The 23,152-nt window shown below is 38.0% G+C and overlaps 1 protein-coding gene across 3 annotated transcripts in view; it reads left to right on the forward strand.

The window, feature by feature from the left end:
- DIAPH3 (diaphanous related formin 3) overlaps positions 1–23,152 on the forward strand; it is a 472,396-nt gene that overhangs the window by 15,047 nt on the left and 434,197 nt on the right. Inside the window, exon 2 of one of the 3 annotated variants that reach the window (XM_032496900.1) lies at positions 12,977–13,009. The exons of the other annotated variants lie outside the window; for them this stretch is intronic. Within the exon in view, the coding sequence (XP_032352791.1) occupies positions 12,977–13,009 (33 nt within the window). The remainder of the gene's footprint in view (positions 1–12,976; positions 13,010–23,152) is intronic. 3 annotated transcript variants of the gene reach the window in all.

The raw sequence follows: 23,152 nt of genomic DNA on the forward strand, positions 1-23,152 counted from the left end.
ATACTGTGGCACTCATATTGCAAAATATAAATGTATCAAACCAACATGTTGTAATGTTAAACTTACACAATGTTATCTGTAAATTATATCTCCATAATAATAAAAAAAGACATGGTATGGTAGAATTCATATCCTCGCAGGATCTGTAGCCTTTAGTCATTTGCACTAGGTTATTAGGATCTCTGGGGACCTTCCCATGCCTGTGGCTGTCAGCTGCTGACTTCCCCGTAACCCTTGTTGACTTGTTTTGTTAGTGTGCTTCTGTGGTGTGATAATCAGTATGAAATCAGGTGCTTTCAGAAGTCCTTTACGAAGATACTTGGGTTATTGCTCGAGAGTCATTGTCGAAGTCTCCTTGGTATTGTTGGAAGATTGCCAAGGGCTCTTTAGGCTGCAGTTGCTTGAGCTTGCAGCTTGACTAGGGAAATTGGTGTGTTTAAAACTTAAGTTGTGACATAGAATGTTATGTGTTGGAATTTCACTGTGTCATCATATGACACAGTGCCAGTTTGATACAGTTATTGGACTGCTCTATGTCTAATCCCATTCAAGGATTTCTTTCTCTTAATTCCCCACATTACTCTGGATGAGAAGTGCAGTGAAAAGTATTAAGGCAAGGAACTCATGTATTTCAGCATGTGTAGCCCCGGCAAGACAGTTACTTATGTTATACTATGTTTTGAGTCACTGAAAAGGGAAAAATAAGTGACTCAGATTTTTATTCTAGAACCTCTTGAATGGTACCTCCTTCAGGGCAGGTGCTGCGTTTTATAGGTCTTTATATGCTAGGCTTGGTGTGATGTCTTGTTAGCTTAGATGCTCAATAATTATATTTTGCTTGGTTAATATTTCTTAAAGAAATGTAAAATGTTACCACATTTTATGTTTAGTACTGGGACTGCATATAAGAGCTGAATTTCTGCTCGTTTTCTCCCTTTTTCAGATATTAACTTTGTAAATGTGCACTCATCTTTTTGACTCATTTTAAGTGACAAACCAATTTAGAGGGTGGTAATAAAAAGTAGTAATCAAATTATGCAAGAAAACTTAGTGCTGATTTAGTTATTTAAGAAAGAGTTCAAACTTACTCATAATTTAAAAATTAAATTTTCTTTAATTAGATTTCTCCCTGTAATTAATTTCTGACTTGAGGGTGTTTGTTTGTGTATGTGTGAGTGATATTTTGAAATGTGGTTATTTTTGTGGCCTATGTTTAGTCTGATTTGGGAGGGCATAGTTTAATAAGGCTTGTGACATTACTAAAGCTTCTACAAATAATTAAAAAAAACTATTCATTACATTTCTGTTGTACACTTAAGCAACTTTAAAGAGATCTAAAGAGAAATTCCCTAGCAAAACATATATTCTCATGTTAGTCAATTTATAGAAATTACAACCCTCCCAGCTTCTTATATAAATCACTCACCTGAATTTATAACATACGTCTTTGCAGTCAGTGTTATGACACTTAATAACCATCCAATTAATATTATGTTTATCTTTCTTGTTAAGATTTCATTTTCAATTTCTTTGCCCTGTAAACAACTCCAACTGTTTTATTCCTGCTGTAAGTCTTCCTGCCTGGGTTTGACGACAGCTGCTATTCCATGGAGCAGTGAGGACTGAGGGGAGGGAAGGGGACTGAGCCTGGGTTTTGAAGTCACTGTGACCCAGGTTCTGTTCCAGCTTGGCCACTCTCTCGCTCTGGCAAAGCACTTTTGTGACACTCAGTTTCCTGGTTCCTAAGATGGGATAATGGCTAATTTATAGGACTGTTGGGTGTAGTGGTAAATATGCCGAGTAGGTGGTGGTGATAGATGATGAGGTGGACTATATCATATGGTACCTAGGGACCCATTTTGCAATCTTGGGTTCTGTTTCCCTCAAATCCTTTTTTGGCTTAAAGGAACAGACCTCCATACAATATCTAGTTTAAGCTTACAAACAGCAAGTTTGTGCAGATACACAGGACTATCTCCTGGGATCATGCGTAGTAAGTGTAGTTGGTCCTAACTTGGGTTGGAGCCAAGAACTGAAAGCTGGCAGCTTCTCTCATCCCTTTTTCTGGGCTCATACAGTCTCATGCTGAGTCTTAACAAGGTACTTGCTCCACCGTTGTATCTCTGCATTGTGTGGCATCTCCTGTTTTGACCTTCACACAGCGAAGCCCAGAGCCTCCCAGTTCCAGATACATATATGCTTTTGGTCCTTATTCTCATCTCTGAATCCCACATCTAGATTTTTGGGAGAGTGAGGATTTAATTGACTCTGTGTTGAGCTCTGCTCACATCAGCTGTGGCAGGGTTGGCCCACCCCAGGGGCATAGAGACAGATGTGCACGAGACAGATAAACCAGCAGGTGTCTGCATATCTGCATGTGTGGGTTTTTGGAGATTCCTTGCTGGTAGGTACTAGACGACTTGAGTCTTGGAGTCGTCGGGGGAAGTAGGGAGCTTTATCCATACCTCGGTCAGCCCTGCCTTTTGGTATTCTGATTCAGTTAGTTTGAATATTACTCAGGCATTTGTTTTAGGAAAAGAAACAAAAACTCCTCAGGTAATTCTCATATTAAGATTGAAAACCACTGGCCTAAAATGCTCCGTGCACTGTGATATGTCTACTAGTTGAAAGATGAGGGAAACAAGGTCCCAGCCACATTAAAAAAAAAAAGAAAGAAAGAAAAGAAAAAAGACATAAAGACAAACTGCAAGGCTATTGTCAGTGACCCTAGGGAATTGTAAACAAAGGAGTTCCAGGCGGACCGAGGTATGGTCATCATTTCTTTTTCTGTTTTTTTTTCCTCAATTTAATTTTATTTTTATTGAAGTTCAGTTGATTTACAATGTTGTGTTAGTTTCTAGGTACAGTGTAGTGATTCAGTTATACATATATATATTCTTTTTCATTATAGGCTATTACAAGTTATTGAATGTAGTTCCCTGTGCTATACAATAGGACCTTGTTGTTTATCTATTTTATATATAGTAGTTTGTTTCTGCTAATCCCAAATTCCTAATTTCTTATTCCCATCCCCAATTTTCCCCTTTGGTAACCGTAAGTTTGTTTTCTATGTCTATGAGTCTCATTTTGTTTTGTAAATAAATTAGTTTGTATCTTTTTTTTTTAAGATTCCATATATAAATGATATCATATGATATTTGTCTTTGACTTACTTCACTTAGTATGGCAATCGTCAGGTCCATCCATGTTCCTGAATATGGCATTATTTCATTCTTTTTAATGGCTGCATAGTATTCCACTGTGATATATATTCTCTGCCATCTTTATCCATTCACTCTTTTTATGACTGAGTAGTATTCCATTGTGTGTGGTGTATATATGTGTGTGTGTGTGTGTATATATATATATATATATATATATATATATATATATATATATATATATATAAACAACTTGTTTATCCAGTCTTCTGTCTGTGGACATTTAGGTTGCTTCCATGTCTTGACTATTGTTAAGTAGTACTGCTATGAACATTGGGGTGCATGCATCTTTTCAAATTAGAGCTTTCTTCAGATATACGCCCAGGAGTGGGATTGCTGGATCATATGGTAACTCTTGTTTTTAATTTTTTTGAGGAATCTCCATACTGTTTTTCATAGTGGCTGCACCAAGGTATATTCCCACCAACAGTACACAAGGGTTCCCTTTTCTCTGCACCCTCTCCAGCATTTATTGTCTGTGGACTTTTTAATGATGACCCTTCTAACCCATATGAGGTGGTACCTCATAGTTTTGATTTGCATTTCTCTGATAATTGGTGATGTTGAGCATGTTTTCATGTACCTGTTGCCCATCTATAATGAGATCATTATTTCTGATGATGATGAAGGTTGACCCACCCTTACTGGGAATTCGTATATGCAATAACTACTCAGTCTGGCTGCTTACCTCACATCTTATTCACCCATTTAGCCGTTAGTCTCCTGAGGCCCAGGCAATGTGCTGGCTGTAGGGATGGTGTTGGGGAACCACCACTGCTTGGAGTTCTCAGCCCTAAAGAAAAATGATAGCATGTGAGAGGCCCTTGCAGCTGAAAAGAGGGTGGTCCAATATAATTGACACCCAGCAAAGCAGAGCTGTTGGCAAAGTGGATTCAACTATTACTGACTATTTAAGTTGCTTACTGAGAACATGTTTTTGTACTTAAATGTTTGTGACTGTTTCTTCCTTTAGAAGAATGAAACCCTGTGTCCTTCAGGTGGCCTGGGACTGACCCGCCCCTCCTTCCTCTTCTCTGATCCGTTTCCTATCACTGTAGCCACGCTGGCTTCCTCTTCCTTGAGGACAGTCCATGTCCTCTGTCCTTGTGGTGTTTGTTCTGACTGCTCTTTGATCTGAAGCACTTTCCCCACTTATCCACATGTTACCAAATCCAAACTCGTTCTGCTCGCCATAGGACAGGCCAAAAAATCGGGAGACGAGGTGCTGGTGCAAGGAATAGAGTCTTCATTCAGAAAGCTGGCAGACCGAGAAGATGGCAGACTAATGTCCTGGAGAACCATCTTACTCAAGTCAGAATTCAGGCTCCTTTTATACTAAAAAGGGGAGGAGGTGTGGTTGGTTGTTGCAAACTTGTTGGTGTAGGAATTCTTTGTTCTTGTAGCTGTCCAGTATCTTGTAGCTTTATTCTTGTAGGGTCAGGTCATGGTGCCCCTGTAAAACCTCTAACAAAACAAATGTTATTTTCTATTCTGCAACTTGTTATCTTTACATAAGTACAAAAGTGTTAATATCCTTAACCGTCAGAGCCTTGAGAATAGGCTCTCCTGTATATTTCAGGCTAAAGGCAACATTCCTTCACAAAAGGTGCAGAGCTAGCAAGACTAAGCCTAGAACACAGGGCACAGGTTAAAGCCAAAGAAACAGATCTAATACTGGAGTCAGATTTGTTCTTTTCTGTTACGCGCAGAGCTTCCTCCTTAATCCACTTCCACCCTGCGCAGATGCCGCCGTCTCATTCAGGCCTGTGCCGACCCCATTTCCCACATTTAAGATCCCAAACTACAAACCCTCCAACCCCACTTTCTGGGCTTGCTTTACTTTGCGCTACTTTTCATTTTTAGCTGAGGGCACTCTTCACCTTCTAACATCCGCTGTAACTTATCTATTATGTTTATTGTCTGTTTCCCCAGTGGAAGGTAATCTCCTTTAGGACAGGAATCTTTGTTTTGTTTACTGATAGATCTCGCCAACAACATGGTAACGTTTAATAAGTGTTAGTTGAATGAATGAATGTTTTAGGAAGCTTTCATCCTGTTGGAAGGACAAATTCCGTATTACCAGTTTTACCTAAATCATGGCTAAAAATTAATTCGACATTAATTTTAGATCATTGCTATAATGTTTGCATGTTAATTAGCAAGCATATATAATTAACAAGTAGAGACTGCCTCTTCTCCCATCACCATTAAATATGTCCGTTAAGGTGCTTATCCCAGTGTCCACATTTTGGTTATTCACCCTTTTGTCTTGCTGCTCCTTTGGTTGTAAGCTCATAAAGGCAGAGACTGGATCCTCTCTATATTTAATGTAGTATTTTGCACATGTTGTCAGGCTAATTGTATTGCGTAGCAGAGAAAAAAGATTATGAAACTTACTTGAAAAATCATGTCATTTCTTATATTTTGGTGTCATGTCTTCATTTGCATTAAGGGGTTATCAGGTGAGTGGCATTTACCATAGTTTTCTCAAGATGGCATGAGATTGTTTACATTTACAATAAGGAAAAATGATAGATTTCTTTTATTTCTGCCATTAATAAGTGTCATAAGATAGAAAAATAAAGCTAAGTCAATATATTATTGTTGCCACAGAAATTGAATTTGTGTCAAAAGGATTTGTGCATGTGATGTAGTGATTTCGTATATTTCTCTTGGAATTAAGTCTCTAGCAGGTGACAACATCAATAAGTCACAAAACCAAGGAGCCTTTTGAGATTGGTTAATTTATATATGAACTAGAAAACAAATGAATGATGTGCTTAATGTATTCTGACATATTTGAAAGTATGCTTTAAAGAAACCTAGCCTATTAAAGTCTGTTCACAGAGACTATTTATTTGATTTGTTCAGACTTTTTTTTTTACTTTTACTGTCTCATACATCCATTTCTATTTGAAAAGGAACTAATATATATTTTCTGCTTGTGTGAAAAGGACTATCTATAGTAACTTAAAAGCTTTTCTCATTATAAAAATAAATCTGCTCATTCTAGAGAACTGAGAAAATACAGAAAAATATGGAAAAATTGCTCCAAATTCCACAGTCCAGGTAAATAAAATTAACAAAAGTTCCTGTCTTATTTTTTCCGTATATGAGCATATTGATGAAGTTGGAATTATATTGCATATGCAGTTTTAAATACAACTTTGTTTCCTGTAACATTGTGTTGTAAGCATTTTCCCACAGGGAAAATGGACTGTAACTTATTTAATCTTTCTCATATTCTGGGCAGTTTTAGGTTTATTACAATTCTAGCTACTTAAAATAGCTCTGTAGTGATAAGTATTTGTATATAAGCCTTTGGTTTTATTTCTTATTTCCTAAGTATAGATTCTAGAAGTAGAATTACTACGTTAAAGACTGTGAACATAGGATTTGTTTGACCAAATTGTTCTCTAAAAAGCTTTAACCAAATTTACTTTCTTTATGGTGATGCTAGAGTATAAACAGATAAAATCCTTCTCAAATATATACATGAAAAGAAGCCTCAGGAATATCCAGTCTAAATATGTGTCTTGGACAAGACACCTAAGAGGCTGAGCCACTCTCAGAAATTACCTGGTAGCTGGATCAGCTTCAGGATGATCCTGGAAGCTCTGGGACCACTTGAAATCTTTGTACAGCTAATACTTAAATACTTTTCAGCCTTCTCCAGACGATGAAAAAGGTCTTGGGTTCTCGTGACCTAGAACCAAACCTACTTGTATTTGAATTGCCTTTTCCCAGACCCATTGCAGAAGAGTTTTGATCTGGTAGTTTAGGTGAAAAAAACTGGGACCACTGAAGAGAACATCTTAAAATAAGTATGAAAGCTTTGTTACTTGGGTTAGCCATTATGTTTTCCCTTTGAAGAAAAAACACCCGAGTTCTGCTAGAATAAAAAATGCCTTGTCAGCTGTCCAGCCCCTGTGATGTGTAATCCAGGTGAGAGTTCCAGGTAGCAATTTGATAATTGGTTTTGCTGGAAAGGTGGTTGTTTTCTAGTAGTTATGTTGCAGACTTTTGATCCTTTTGAAAACCTTGTGCCCTCTTAGAAATAAATCTTTTCTTTCCATGTCTATGAATGCTTGAATGATGCCTCCTCCTGAAAGCTGGTCTTTCACAAAGAAGGCATTATGGGGAAGGGGGGTCTGGGCTCTTGCAGGGTGAGAGGAGAGAAGCCTTGGAGAACGGGTGACAGGCAGGTATTTATCTTCTTGAGATGGGCAGGCTTACAGTTCTGAGTAAGTGAACAGATTAACAGGTGCTGGTGAGCTTTTTCTAATTCTCACCTGTTCCTAATGTCTCCTCTCTCTCTTTCCTACCTCAAGCTAAAAAATGACCACATGAAGAGCCGGTAAACTTGAAAGCTTTTCTGTACAGTATCAAAGAGCCTGCTTTACTCTTGTCCTTAGTGCTGGGAAAGTTATTTTGGACTCTTCTGAGATGTGAAATCTGGAGCCCTTGAAGAACAATATTTTCACATCTAGGTGCGTTGTGTGGTTGCCAGGGAGACGACCCTTAGACCATCTGTAGGTGTGTTTAGCGTCATGGTTACTGGTAATATTGCTTCACATTTCTACAATCTTTATCATTGGTGTTGATAGTAAGATAAAGACAGGTGTGTGGACCAGAAATGTGACTGGGTTAAAATACATATTCGTAAGTGTATTAGTAGAAAGGAATAATCTGGGCTTTAAAACAACAGTATGAGCAACACCCTAATATGTCATCCTCTACCACAGAGTACGATTAAAAGGAGACTGATCTTTGCTCTTTTCCCTTAAGGTATAACTTGGTTGTGTTGGTGGGAAATCTGTCACTCATTTTATCAAGCAAATAGTGTCTTGTCATGGTCTGATATAGTGAATAATCTTTGATACTTAGGTACTAGATATGTGCTTCTGGGATTGAATTATTCCACCTTAGCGAGAGACTTAGTATTTGAATAAATGATATAATTGGTGATTCATCCTACACACCAGAGATCGTTGAATTCTCTTAAATCAGTGCTAGTTGGTGCTTTTCACTTTGGGGCAATACAGCCAGTCTCAACTGTACAGCTCCCTGTCTCTCGCTTCTTTGAAATCATCTGTGCTTCTTATCTGCACCTTTCTCTTTGTTTGTTTCATGGACACCGATTTTAAAGTGAGTCCCGTGACCAGCCCAGCGGATGTTTATTGGTGACAATGGTGGCATCTGGAGCAGGGTTTCTTCGTGGTCCTGGGCTTGCTACGGCCCCTAAAGCATGAAGGTTCCTAAGCCCCACTTTGGACCTACTGCATCAGGATCTTGGGAAGCTGAGGCCCTGTAATCTGCTTTTACAAAGAAAATCTTGGTGCACACTAACAAGCTAGAAGCCAGCTGGTCTGGAGGGTCTGGATTATGATAATTGAGTCCTAGTCACTTGCATTCAGAGGCTTTGATCTTACAGGTTTTCCTCTTATTGTTAATTTCTCATATTGACCCAGTTAAATGATGCAAATTTAATATAATTAAATTACAACAGCTGAAAATTATTTTAAAATAATACCATAAATTGGCCTTGATGATAGCTATCCAAGCCTGCTCGCCTGATGTCTGGTGGTGGCTGTCACGTGTCTAATGACATCAGTGGCTGCTTCCTGCTAGTTCATATGTGCTAACCAATGAAAGAAGGTGTAAAATTTGCTAAAAGTCTTGGGCTCCAGCTTGGAATCTGTTTTTCATGGCGCGTGGACCTCAGGGGTTTGCATGTTGCTTTGTATTATGTAATTTATTTGGTCTTTGTCACTTGTCATCTAAGTTGTTGGGGGAAGGACTGTTCTTCATACCTCTTGATGTTTACGCTTTTTGCACAGTTTCTGAAAGCTCTAGGTCTATTTTTTTTTTTTTTTACAGCAGGTACTGTCTTCAATGAAAGTTTTGATGCCTTGCTTAAATGGGAATATAGAGACCTATGTTTTGTGTTTCTACCCTCAACCCCCATCCCTTTTTTGATTCTATGTACTTTTGAAGAAAACTCTATAAAGACTTCGTTTCTTTTTCGATTACAGAGTGATCCTCTTGACCATTTATTCTAGGAAGTGTCGTTAGCAGAAAATATCATTATCTATCTTATGTAGTGCTGCTTACTTTTCAGAAAGAAATAAACAGAATTAGCAATTTGAGTAGTATAGGACCAGAGGAAGAAGGGTGAGGTTATGGCTTAGAAAACAGCCCTAATGTGTACCACACCTTAACCAATTAATTACCAGTCGTCCTGTGTTTAGAGCTGATATATTTTGATATTATCACCAGTTTTATTTTACGCTATTGTCATAAAGCATTAACACCTGTAGAATCATAGGTCAGATAATGTAGCTAAATGTCACAAAGTCACATCTAGGTGTAAGTGTTTTAATGTCTAAAACTGCATGCTTGTAACACCCCCCGCCTCCCCTCGCCTGCCCTGATCCTGGCAGATGTAACCCTGAAGCTGCTATTAGGCTGTTATTTTTTAAAAGTGTTCCTCTTTGATTCCGTTTAACAATCATTTTATGTTCCTGTTTCCTTCTTGGTGTGGATATCGGCGAATGCTACTCGTGAAATGGATTAATTTGTGCAGTTCCTGTTTTTCCCAACCAGAAGTTAAAGGGCATTGCTGGCAGCTATGGAACAGAAATACTTCATTTTTTTTTAAGTGTCTTGGTTAACCAGACATTTAAACAGTACCTCAAGTACTAGTATAAAAGCAATACTTTTTCTTTTTAAAATAATAAAGCCTTTTTTTCTTTTTAAAATTAATGATGCCATCTTAATTTTGTTAATTTTTAGTTTTGTATCTACAAAAGCAGAGCCAATACCCCACAGAGTTATCTGAGGATTTTATGTCACTCATTCTCCCTCCCTCTCCCTCCACTCTTTAGGAGTCTGTAAATCTAAACAGGTAGGACCTTGAGATAATGTAAACTTGAATTAATGTTAGCATTCAATCAGTCTACTAGAGGATATCTCTTGATCTAATCTCTATATTTTTTCACCAAATATTTAGTGTTTCTTCCCCCTTCTTCTTGTTTGAAGTGGACTGTTATTGGACATTTCAGTTTTTAGGGGAAATTACTGCTTAGATCTACTCGGGTTTTTCATGCCAGCTTGTCTTTAGTGGCTTCTTTCAGATTGCATGTGGCTAAACCAGCAGCTGTATACTCTGCTTTCTGAAAGCTGAATCCTAAAGTGAAACTTACTCTGGCTTCACTGTTTTGATATAGCAACCAGAACTTTTAGATGAGTTTTCCAGCTGTTTTCTCTGTTCAGTGGATATCTCTAGTCCTGTCATGGGCCCTTGAATTTGCTGTCACCCTGCCCTATTGGCTTCTTTAGCCGATGGCAGGAATCGACAGATAAGTGTTTTCTGGAAGAGAAGGCATGAACTTGGCCGTAGCTTCTTGCTTGTCTCTCAGGCTGTTAAACTACCCATGCTTACATTCCTTTGCATTTTCTTATTTTTCTATGTAAGCATTATAATCTGTTGTAGTTCATCACATGCTCTTTTTTTGTGAAAGATTACGTACAATAATATAGTTTGTAATTGGACTTACGTGCATGCCTGTATAGTTTTTAAAAAACAGGCCAAGTGCTTAACAAATTAATTGAATTGTTAGACCCTCAATGAAATAATTTAAGGACACATCTAAAAAAAAACCTAAGACGAAAAAAAGAATCCTTATTTTCTACTCAAGAGTGACTATTTTTCTGAAAGTTGAGTCCAACTCTAATTTAAAAGGCTGTCCAATTTTAGGCCTTTGAAGGTAGATAAAAATGTTCCTCTTGGTTATTTACACTGAATTTTACACCATGTTCCATTTTCTGTACAATAGTTTCTGTATCTTCTATGCAATTTTTAGATCATAAATTTATAGGCCTTACTCTCATTTCTCTTAGGACTATTTGCTTTCATTGTTTCTTTTCTTTAATGTCACTTTATGGCATTTTTGTCAGGTAACTCAAACTAGTATTTGGAAATATTTTTCACTTGTGTGAGTAAATGTTTTCCTTTTATTGTGACATGCTATTCCAAATAGGATTTCAGTGTGATGCTTTTTCACTGCCTTTACTTTTCAAGCATTAGGCCACTTAGAATGCTCTTGTGTCAGAAATTGGCTATGTTCCTTTTTTCTTGTCAGAGGAGCTTGAAGTGACTCCTTTCAGGTGTGATGTGAGTTGTGATGGGGGTGGTACCTCTGGGTGGAGAATAAGAGAGCCATGTGCTAACCAAATGCAACGGGCTGGAAGTCTCCATTGGTGGGAAGGCACACTTGCGGTAGGCGATCAGGTAGAGGAAGGGAGCCCCCTTTCTTTCCTCTGCTCCTTTCTCTGCAAACCCGAGAGCCAAGTAGATTTGGGTTTAATTCTAGTAATGGTCTTTGGGATGAGGCTGCGGTCCTAAGTGCCCCAGAATCCCACCCACTCTCATGGGCCCATGTGCAGTCTTGTTAATTTCAACAGCTGAAGATAGTAGTGATTAAAAGTAAGTTCTATAGCCCAGGATTCAACGTTAACCCCTTGTTAACCCAGTATTGTTACTTCTTTGCTTCTAGGTCAGAATCGGTAGTCTAGCTGAGCAGGCAGTTCAGCCTGGAATCTAGCTGTGTGGTCATTTATCCAGCTGTGTTCTCTTTGGTGTACACAAAGCTCATTCTGGGTCCCGCCAGTGACTACTTCTGCTGCACTAGAAGAAGGAACATCTTGGTGAAAGAAAGAGAGGAGAATCTGGAGTAGTGATTTTTTTCACTGTGCAGTTTTTAACCTGGATCATCATTGAGGCTGATGCATAAGCATAAAGGGGTATTCTAGTATACAAACATGGATGCTTAATTTCATTCTGTCCAACAGTGAATTTAAGTGTGTGCCATGTATTCAGTTAGATGATGATTGCTCGCACATGTCCTTTTATACTTAGAGTAGACCTGGCCTGATTTCCTGTTTAGGAAATGTGCTTGACCCTTTCTCTGCCCTTTTAAAGGTCTAATGCTACAATGAATGAGAAGATGGAGAATTGGAAATTGATTCCAGCTTCTTGAATACAAAATCTTACCCAACTCCAGAATTCATAAAAACTTAGGTATTTCCCCCCCTAAATGCTTAATTTTGCTTTTGAACTCCACTTGGCAGGAAACTAATTTATTCACTTTCTAAAGTGGACTTGTGTTTGTCTAGCAAGGAAATCAGCAAAAGTGTTCTCAAAGAAGTAGCAATGAAATTGAAAAGTGTCTACTGTCACCACTGGTGATAAATCAGACTGATGTTAAAGATGCAAATAGTCATTCCAGTACTCTCTTCCCTGTCACTAGAATTGTCTAAATTAATTAAGCCAGCAAAGTACTTCATTATCTCTTATGCTGCATGCTGATGGTAGATTTAAAGTTTCCCAGTTTTATAACATGAAACATTTTTTAAAATCTTCTTTAAACCCCTAGATCCATTGCATTCTACATCTGTATACTTAATGGTAACTAATACTGTTATTTAGGAGAATATATTTATTGTACCCTAGTGAAGTTTTCTAGTTTGTGAGGTTCACAAAGCCGAGAAATTTTAGGAGACTACCACATTCAAGGTAACTTTTGTCCATCTTTTTAGAAAGCGGTTAAAACAATATATAACGCATTTTTATTAGACTGTCAGGAATTTAATTACATTCAACTTAGCATTATAGAATTTTAAATGTTCTCTATTAATTAAAATTGAAAAAGCTGTTATAAATTACTGATATGATTGGTTTCTTTCATTTGCAGCATTTAAATATTAGGACACTGACGGATGATATGGTAAGACGATCCTCAACGTTTCCTCATTGTGAATCTTAACTAACCATGTACTGTTGATGGTGTGTGGCACTAACACCTTTGAAATGGCTAAAAACTGCATGTTTTGAAAATGGACTCTTTTTCTAGTGCTAAAGTAAGAAGCAGAACTGGTGAAACACATTAAACGGTTGTATTTAAATAGTTGAAGGGACTAGTCAATATGTTCATTTAAATTTTTTCTGTAATCACAAATTGTTAGTCAACTTGGAACCATTCAAGTCAGCTCTTTCACTGAGGATGAATTGCACACTTCAAAAAGAGGTAGGAAAAATAGCTAAAGACATGAAAGCTTTTCAAAAATAGGTAGCTGCTAATTAAACTAAACCAGACTAAAATATGGCAGGTATATTTTAAAAAAAATTTTGTTTAAAAATGAGAGGACCAAGCTATGCCTTATCAGGTATTCTGCATGTTGAAAATGATAAGCTTTCTTGTAAGTACTTAACACTTTATAGTACCATTACAGATTCTTGGATGTACATTCAAGTACATTTTTCTGAAAAGTGTATTTTGGAATGTAACTTGGTTAATGGTAAAGGAGTAACAACAAGAACAACAAGATCCAAATAAATGATAACACCAAAAATACAGAAATGTGATGCAGAGGACCAAGCACAGCACTCTAATAACCAGGATTTGGACTCGGCTTCACTTATGTCAGCTGTGAAACAGTGCCTAGAACATAGTGAGTGCTCAGAAAGTGTTTAGCATCCATGATCTCCAAAGTACCATCTTAGGCACGTGGGTCAGGTGGGCATACAAAGATAAATGAGACATAGATGTTGACATGCAGGATTTTAAAAACTGAATTCAAATGCTATGCTGTATTCTTCTGGAAAGTACCTAAGAAAAGGATATTGATTTAAACTTGTCTGGATAACATTTATTTTTCATAAAATAGTATTAAGAAGCAGTAGCACTACTGAGCATGTATGCAGATTCCATATGTAATTTCTCACCCTGCGAGGCAGGCGATGCCTTCACTTCGCTGCTCAGTGCATTGAGGCTCGTGCAGCTTAGGTCAGTAGCTCTCCCTGGTGTGCCCAGCTGAGGTTGAGTCTTACTCCATGTAGCTCCAGACCTACGTGCTTGCTGTGCTGATTTAGCCTTCAGATGGCTTCTTAAGGCCCATAATGAAACTGTGTGCAAGTGTCATGTGTGAACGTTTATGAGAATACACAGTGGTGTATTTGTAAAGCCTTATTGAGATATAATGACATAGCGTATAGTTCACCCATTTATGGTATATGATTCAATGGTTTTTAGTGTATTTGCAGAGCTGTAAAACCATCACCACCATCAATTTTAGAACATTTTCATCACCCAAAAAGAAACTTCATACCTCTAAATTATCACTCCTGAGTTACCCCCAGCTTGCCCAGCCCCAGCCCCAGGCCATGGCCAGTCTTCTTTCTGTCTATAGATTTGCCTCCTCTGACATTTCATATACATGGAGTTATACATGGTGTTTAGTGACTGAGTTCTCTCCCTGGGCACGATGTTTGCAAGTTTCATCCCTGCTGTGGCATGGTCGGTATTTCCTTCTGTTGCTGAATCATTGTTCTATATGATGATGCTCACGAGGTTCGTCCCTATCTTAGAGGCACTCTGCATCTTTTCCTCCTCTCTTCATTCAGACCCCACCCTTACCTTTGTTTTGTGACTCTGTCTTTGCACATTGCCAGCCCACAGTCTCTATCCTAAGTTCTAGAAACTGTCTTGTTATGGAGTGACTTCAGCTGGCCAGTCTGGAAGCTACCGTGTTCTGATCTTACATTAATAGACGGGTTCCTCCTCAGTGAAGACTTCCTTTCTCCATCCTGCCTCCGTTTCTTGCCTCTCCCCTCATCCTCACCATATTTTAATCAAAGCAGCACATAATTTATGGTCTGTCTTTCTCTCTCATTTGAACCTTTTGAAGGCAGAAACAATGTGTTATTATTAATACTTCCAGGCACGCGGTGTGGCACAGGTTAAGCATTTTCATAAATTTGTTGAGCAAATGAAAGAACGAGTCTCTGTTTTGATAACCTGCCTAGTATTGTGGCTTCCTAGGATCTGGGCCTGGCTTGGTCCTGGTCAGGCTTCCCAGAGATGGAATCTTGCCTTTGCCCAGGGTAGAGAAGCTTTGACCAGGACCTGCCAGGACTCTTTCTGACCACCTGCCTGGATCACTGACTGTGTGCCTTCATCTTAGATGTGCACATGATCAACTCCCCTGGATTCCTCCTTACCTTCTCCTTCCAGGGAAGGATCAAGCAGGCAGTCTGGTTTAGGCAGCTGGGCCCATTGCTGTGGAGGTTTAGAGATAAGCTTGGCTGTCTTGAACAGGAGACTGACAAGTCAGTTCTTTCTTACTCATTGTTGGTTGATGCTGATGGAGACAGCATTGGATTTGGAATCAGATGACTTGCTGAAAGGCAGAACTTTTTTAGCTTTATGACCTTGGCAGGTCACTTATTAGATTGTTCACTTGTCTGTAAAGCAGGACAAATTTTATAACTTCTCTGCCTTCCTTGTAGGGTGTTGGTGAATTTCACTTAAGCTGAAGTCTGTTGAACTGCTGCCTTCAGTTCTGTCCCTTTTTACCCCCTCTTAAAAATATTTCCCAATGTGTGGACAGAGGGGTGGTGTGACTCATCTCAGCTGAGCCTTACAGGGTGTGTGTGTTACAGATCAGTGCAAAGCTTTGAGAAGGAAGAGGATAGCTTGATACTTTGAGGGCTCTTTAAACTATTTCTGGTGAGTTAGAGCACAGGAAAGCATTTGCAATTGATGCTCTGATGTGTGCTAGCGGTACGGTTTCTAATTAAACTTTGCTACCCCTACAACATACGTTAAACGTGTGCTTTTAATTTAGAACTTCTTAACGTCAATGCCTTTTTTGGGGCAGGACTTGAGAGAAGGAATATAAGAATGGTGTCTGCTGTAGTCATATGTTTGAATAACAGTATTTTGTAAACATTATTTTGAGATACCCTGGGAAACATTAATGTTAAGAACCTTTCTCTTTATGTTGCCTTGTTAAAGACTTGCAAAAGTACTTCATGTTTCAAGGTTATTTCTTGAATTACTAGCAGAATTTAATTTCATAAGACACTGTTGGATTAAAGGAATGAAGTATTACTGTAGCCTTGAGGTCCCCAGGCAGAGTTAATATACTTTAAGCAGCATTCAATCTACAAATATCTGGGCATCCACTGTGTATAAAGTGCTGTCCAAAGTGCTAGGGTAATGTAAAGGTGAAATAAATCATTTGGTTAACAGCCTTCCATTGTTTATACTTGGGTTGAAAAGAAAGCATTCCTTGTCGAGGCAAGAAGTTTGGGATGAGGACAGTGAGGGGCAGACAAGCTTGAAAAGGTAAGCTGGATAAAATTGAGCATGGATGTCCCAGTGCTGAATTTTCCATCAAAGTATCCACTGTGTGTGTTCCTGGTGTACGAGTTATTTTTGACCTGCTTTTTTCTCCCTTGTCCCTAACAACCATTTGTCTAAAGTACAGTCCTCCTGCTGGTCTTCTTCGTTTCTCCTTTTATCTCTCTGCAGCCAGTGTTTCTATTGTCTTCCCTTGTGTGGCCTGCGCCAGTGGTTTTCAAACTTTTTCGACTAGGACCCACAGTAAAAAACAAACTTTACATTATAGCCAGCACATAGACACAGGTTGTCTTTGTTGAAACAGAAATTTTTTAAAGAACCAATATTTAATATTTCTAAGTATAAGAAACTCTGATCTTTTTCTTCCCCCTTAAAAAATTTTTTTTTGTTTGTTTTCCTTTTTTTGGTGGTGCTGAGGGGTAGGGAGGAAGTAATTAGATTTATTTATTTATTTACTTAATGGAGGTACTGGGGTTTGAACCCAGGACCTCGTGCATGCTAAGCACTGAGCTATACCTTTCTTTCTACTCCTCTTTACTCCTCCTCATTCCATTAACAAAAAGAAAGGTTATCCATTCTACTAAATTAACCTTGTGACCGATGGATAGTCCACAATTAGAGCTAGAAAAACAGACACTGTTCTGGGCAGCAATTTGAGGCAGTTCTGAGCTCTCCATTAGTGTCTGCTCTTCATCACATGTGGGTCAATGTAGGAGGGCTATGTTGGGGTGTCTGCTCTGCCCTTTGCTACCTGGGTGACTTTGTATAAGTCATTTAGCTTTTGAGCCTTGTTACCCCATTTATAGGGATTTTTAAATTAAGAGGTAAATTAAGGTATATATGCAAAAATGCTTGGTAAACCATGCATTTTCAGTATTAGTGATATGATTAGTAATATGCACTTTTTAAAAATTGAGGTATATTTACATATGATATAAGGCATTAATTTAAAAAGTACAGTCTGAATTTTGACAAATGTATACAATTGTGCATATACTACAGTCATGATGTAAAACATTTTCAGCACCTCAAAAAGTTCCCTCTGTGCCCTTTGCAGTCAATTCTCTTCCCCGATCCTGTCTCTTGGAAAAACTAATCCATTTTCTGAACTATACAGTAGTTCAGTTTCTAGAATTTCATGTAAGTGGCATCTCATTGTATTTTACCACTGTATCTGGCTTCTTTTACTTAACATAGCACTTGAGACTTATCTAGTGCTTGGATGTATTAGAAATTTGTTCTTTTTATTGCTAAACAGTATTCCATTGTTTGGTAATACTAAAGTTGGCTTATATATTCAGCCATTTGGGTTTCCAGTTTTTGGCTGTTTGGTTAAACTGCTATAAACATTTGAGCACAATATTTTTTTTTTTTTGGACGTATCTTTTCATTTTGGAGGGGAAGTCATTCAGTAAGTATGTTTATAAGATGCTGACAGATTGTTTCCTCTAGTGACTAACGATGTTGGACATCTTTTCATGTGCTTATTTGCCATTCCTATCTTGTTTGAAATGAAATGCCTGTTACTAGATGTAGGACTATTCAAGTTACCTATTTCTTCTTGAGTGAGACCTGGTAGTTTGTCTTTTGAAGAAGTCTTTCACATTATCTATGTTGTCAAATTACAAATTATTTGTGATATTTCCTTAACCTTTTAATTTAGGATCTGTATTTATTTCCCCTTTTTCCACTCCTGATAGTGATTTGTTTTCTTTTTTTCCCCTGATTAGTCTGTCTGGAGGTTTTTCAATTTTATTGATCTTTTCAAAGAAGCAGCTTTTGGTTTTACTAATTTTCTTTATTGCTGTTTTATTTTCATTTGTTTTATTTTTATTATTTCCTTCCTTTTGCTTTATTTTTTTTCTGGCTTCTTAAGGTGGAAGCTTAAATAATTGATTTGAGAGCTTTGTTTTCTAATAAGAATTTTCTGCTATAAATTTCCTCCTAGAGAGCTACTTTAGCCGCTAATATTCTGAATATTTGAAGTAGTTTCTGATTTCCTGTTGATTTCTTCTTTTACCCATTGATTATTTAGTATATATTATTTAATTTTCAAATATTTGAGGCTTTTCCTGATACCTTTTACTGATTTGTAATTTAATTCCCTTGTGTCCAGTGACCATCCTTTGTGTGATTTCAGCCTTTTTCAGTTTGACTCTTGCTTTCCCTCCCAGAATGCGCTGTCTTGGTGGACGTTCCATGTGCATCCTGCTGATGTTAGAATTGGTCCATAAATAATAAATAGGCCAAGTTGGTTGATAGTGTTTTTCACATCTTATATTCTTGATTTTCCGTCTGCTTGTTCTAACCATTTTTGAGAAGTGCTGAAGTCTCCAACTGTAGTCTTGGATTTTTTATTTTTATTTTTTTAGTCCTATCAGTTTTTGCTTCATGTTTTTGAAGTTCTGCAGTTAAGTGCATATATGTTTAGGATTGTTGTTTCAGTTTATCATCATGAAATGATCCTTTTTATCCCCAGTGATAGTCATTAGTTTTTAGTCTTTGGAAATTTAATGGATTTTTCTGCTCTGCCTGATACTGTTGTCTCCTTCCTCTTTGAAGAACAAAGATTTCACGGCTTCTGTGACACCAAACACCGGTTTTCATATCCCTCAGACCTTTCCTTTTCTACCTCTGTTGTGTATGTTTTCCTTTTACTGATCTTAAACTATTGTTATTTCTCAGGTTGCTTCCTGAAGCCACTGCTCTTCTCCTCTGTATAGTATTTGACTCAGGTGATCACCTTTGTGTATACCTCCATCTATGTATGTCCTTTTCCTTAAAGTGAGACACATTCATGCACTGGCCTCCTGAGTACCTTCATGGGCGTCTCATTTTTGCTTGAAACTCTAAGTGCGCCAAATCAAAGGCTTCACTTCCCCTTTTAAACATATTTCTATTTCTGTATTTTCACAGAAGGTAGCTTTATCCTTGCAGTGTTTCTGGTTGTTTCTTGAATGTATTTATTCTCTTCTCTCAAGTCATTCTATTAGAGCGCTAGTCTTCTGATCTCTTGTCAGGACTCTCACAACTTTCTGTCACTTCTTAAAAAGCCAGTTTCCTGTCCAGCAGCCAGAGTGACCAATCTAAATTGCATATCTGACCCCACTCACCCTACTTGAAACTGCTTAGTTGCATCTGTTCTCCATAGGCCAAGCCTAAATAAGCTCTGTGACACGGCACCGAAGACCTCCATGGTAGGACCTGCTCCTCCAACTTGATGTACATCTCTGGTCAATGTGCAGGCATTTTCCAGGGAATAGAGAGATGGAAGATGAGTTGCTGGAGAAATTTACTTGGAGAATGTAAAAACACAGCTGTTGATTGGAAGAAGGTGTGTTAAGTGATAGTAAGGATCATGTAGTTATTAGCTATGTGCCAAGTGCTTTTGCAAATGTCAGCTTTATAAGCACACTTAGTTTGACAGCAAGCATCCTTTTTCAAAGATGGAGAAACTGAGGCAAGAGAATTAAGTAACTTGTTTGAAGTCACATGAGGCAGCCAGGAAAACTGGCAGACTGGCCCCAGCGAACAAGATCTTTACCAAGAGAGTTAAATACTGCCACTCAAGTACTATCGCTTTCTCCACTGAGAGTGCCAGCATAAAATCTAGAAGTATCTCTTTATTTTCTGCTTTTCTCTTGAGCCATTCTGTATGAGATTTCTGACCTTGAAACTGACAAGGAAACATTGTATCACAGCCATTGATCTTAATCCTGAGAATATTACAATTGTAAAGGCATACTGTGATAAGAAATGAACTGTTTTGAATATTTCTAGTAAATGAAACTGAAAAAAGCTCTATGCCAAAGGAAGAGTGATGTATGTGGCAGCAGGTAAAGGATATAAGTTTTCTTAACTGCAGAGGACAGGGAAAAACTTCTGTATGGAAACCACAGGTCTAGAAACAATGACAGCCTTCTCTCAGATATATGTACAGGCTTTCCTCCACGGGATGGGGTCGTAGAGACACCAAGGGTTTCTTGGTCTGGTGTGTGTTCTGATGAGTGCTTTGAGAAGCTTCTCCTGTTCTCCGTGGGCCTTCTGACTCACTCAGTGTATCTAACTGCTTCCAGACAACTCCAGCACATTACTGGGTGTTTTCCATGAGACTGGTTCACTCGAAGATGAGTTCCCAGATGAATGTTCCTGAAAAGGGCTGGGTTTTGTCTACCTGAAGACTGTTCTGTGCCTACTTAGATGTGGTGTGTTTTGTGCAACAAATCCTAAATTAGACATCATACCTCTGAAAGAAAATAACATGATTTTGAATGATCTGAATTTGTGCCTACCTTGCAAGTTTGATCATGGAACATAAATCATTAACTTAAAAAAAAAAAACAACTCAATGGAAAAGAATTATTTAAAACAATTTTATCATATTGGCTTAGTAAACTTTCTGTAATATAATTTAACTTCATTTTGCATTTTTATTAACTGACATTTTCCTTTTTGAGTTAAAAATGATTGATAAAGCAAGAAATATAGTAATGTTTTCCACAGTTTTTATGTAAAACTATTCAAAATATACCCTTCTGTTTAAAGTAGATAGACTAGCATGGACTGGGACAACTGAATATATGTGAAAATAAGTTCTATAAAACTTAAACTATTCATTAGGTCTGGTGGGCCTTTCTGAGCCCGTTTATATGAGTTAATTAGAGCTTCCTGTACTTAGATTTTCCGTAGTAACACTTAAGTACTATCTTGGAATTTTTAAATATTTATGGGTTAGTTTAGAGGGCTCCTCCTCAAATCAGTAGAAACTTGGAAATAAGATCAAGAGCTCTCAGAGTTGAATATGCTAAGATGTATAGAGTATGCAGATTGTTTATTCATCCTTTTAACCATTCATTCATTAGGCATTTATTGAAGGCTGAGTACTCTTACTGGAATACAAAGATGAGTAAGACTGTCTGCCCTCTGAGAACAGTGAGGAGACAGATGCATATGCAGTTGGCATGCGGTTGTAATGCAGTAATATGGGCTGGAACAGTATAGTGAGGTCACCTTTGATCTTGGAGAAGACGTTGCAGAGAAGGTGATGCATCAGCTGAGTTTTAAGGGACAAGTTGGAATATAGACTGGCAGGAGTTGTAGTAATTTTTTCTTACTCTGTAATAATTTTACTTCCTAGATATCTGGAATGGATTCCTAGTAGAAGTGTCAGATTCATGAGTGGAAAGCAATTGTTGGTGTCTAGATAATTTTTGTGGATGTATACTCTTGGTCTATGTTTTTAAAAATAGTGTAATATTTACAGAGCTAATTTATATTTCCTTCCTGGTATATAATATATCTGAATATATGCAATTAGAAATATAGTTTGAGGAGATGGGGTATATATAACTTTGAAATATTTTGAATATTAAATTCTTAGAAGTGCTTTTGTGCTCCTTTCCTTTGAGTGGGTATTTTTTCCTTACTATCTTTGGCATTGAATTACAGAAATTCATACTTGTTTTTAGTGTAGGGGTTGAATTACCAGTGTTGGGAAGAGTCTGAGTTTTCTTTTTTAATATATAAAAGGCATAATGCCTGGCATTCTCCCTGATATGCTGTATTAATTATTCCTTATTTAAAATATTGTTGAGGAGGATTTAGAATTGTGAGATGCAAAGCTTGTGTCCTGGGCTTGGAAGATAGGAAGCTATTTATGAATTTACTCATCTAACAAATATTAACAGAACACCCACTACATGCTTTGGACCATGCTAAATTCCGGAAAAGCTGAGGAATAAAATAACAATTCTTGTTCTCAAGGACTTAAACCCTTGTTGAGTAAACATATATGTGATGAAAGACAGTTTCAGAGTAGTACATACTCATTATATACATATTATGTAATGGAAAGCACTAGGTCTGTGGGCATCTAATCCATTCTGGTTCCTACATGAGATGTAGTTCAGCCTGAAAGCTGAAGATTGAGTTGAAATTAGTCAGATAAAGTGGGTGGGATGGGAGTTGTGGGTGTGGATCAGTTCTAGGCACAAGGAATAGCTTGTGCAGATGTAGAAGACTTCAGGTTATTCATGACATCTAGGTCATACAATGTCAGGGTGGTGGAGTGGTGAAGAGGTTATCTGTAGAGGAAGCAAGGTTTAGATCAAAGTGGACCTTTGAGCCATAGTAAGATATTTGAATGTCATCCTCTGAGTAGTGGGGATACAAAGGCTGAAAGGTTTTAAGCACAGGAATGAGGGACATGATTTGATCTGCATTTCAGTAAGGTCAGCTTGATGTCAGTGCAGAGAATAGCTCAGGGAGTGGTAGGGGTAGGGGGCAGTGAAGACAGAGAGGCAAGTTAGGAGGCTGTAGCACTTGTCCAGGTGGCCTGAACGACGGTAAGTGGCAGCAGGGGCAGAGAAGATGAATTAAGAAGATACAATCCACATGGTTTGATTTATGTCTCCTAGTTAAGTTTCATTGAAGTCATTACAATTCAGATCTCTTCTCTGCTGGCTGGAGTCAACTTCAGATGTCATAATCGATCCACATCCTCAGTAAGCATCTATATGCTCTCTCGCTATGCAGATCCATTTATTTTTCTAATCTGACGATTTCTCCCAGCTGCTCCAGACTTAACAAACCCTCCTACTTTCCCCTTTGGAATTCATGGCCTGTCATCTTTGAATGTTTGCTTTCCTTCTTGCTCTACTGGGAACCTAGATGTTATTTGAAGACTCTATTTTCCTGGCAGTGTCTTCCTTCAAAAGCTTCCAGCTC

Source organism: Camelus ferus, chromosome 14 (assembly GCF_009834535.1).
Source record: "Camelus ferus isolate YT-003-E chromosome 14, BCGSAC_Cfer_1.0, whole genome shotgun sequence".
NCBI classification, from domain to species: domain Eukaryota; kingdom Metazoa; phylum Chordata; class Mammalia; order Artiodactyla; family Camelidae; genus Camelus; species Camelus ferus.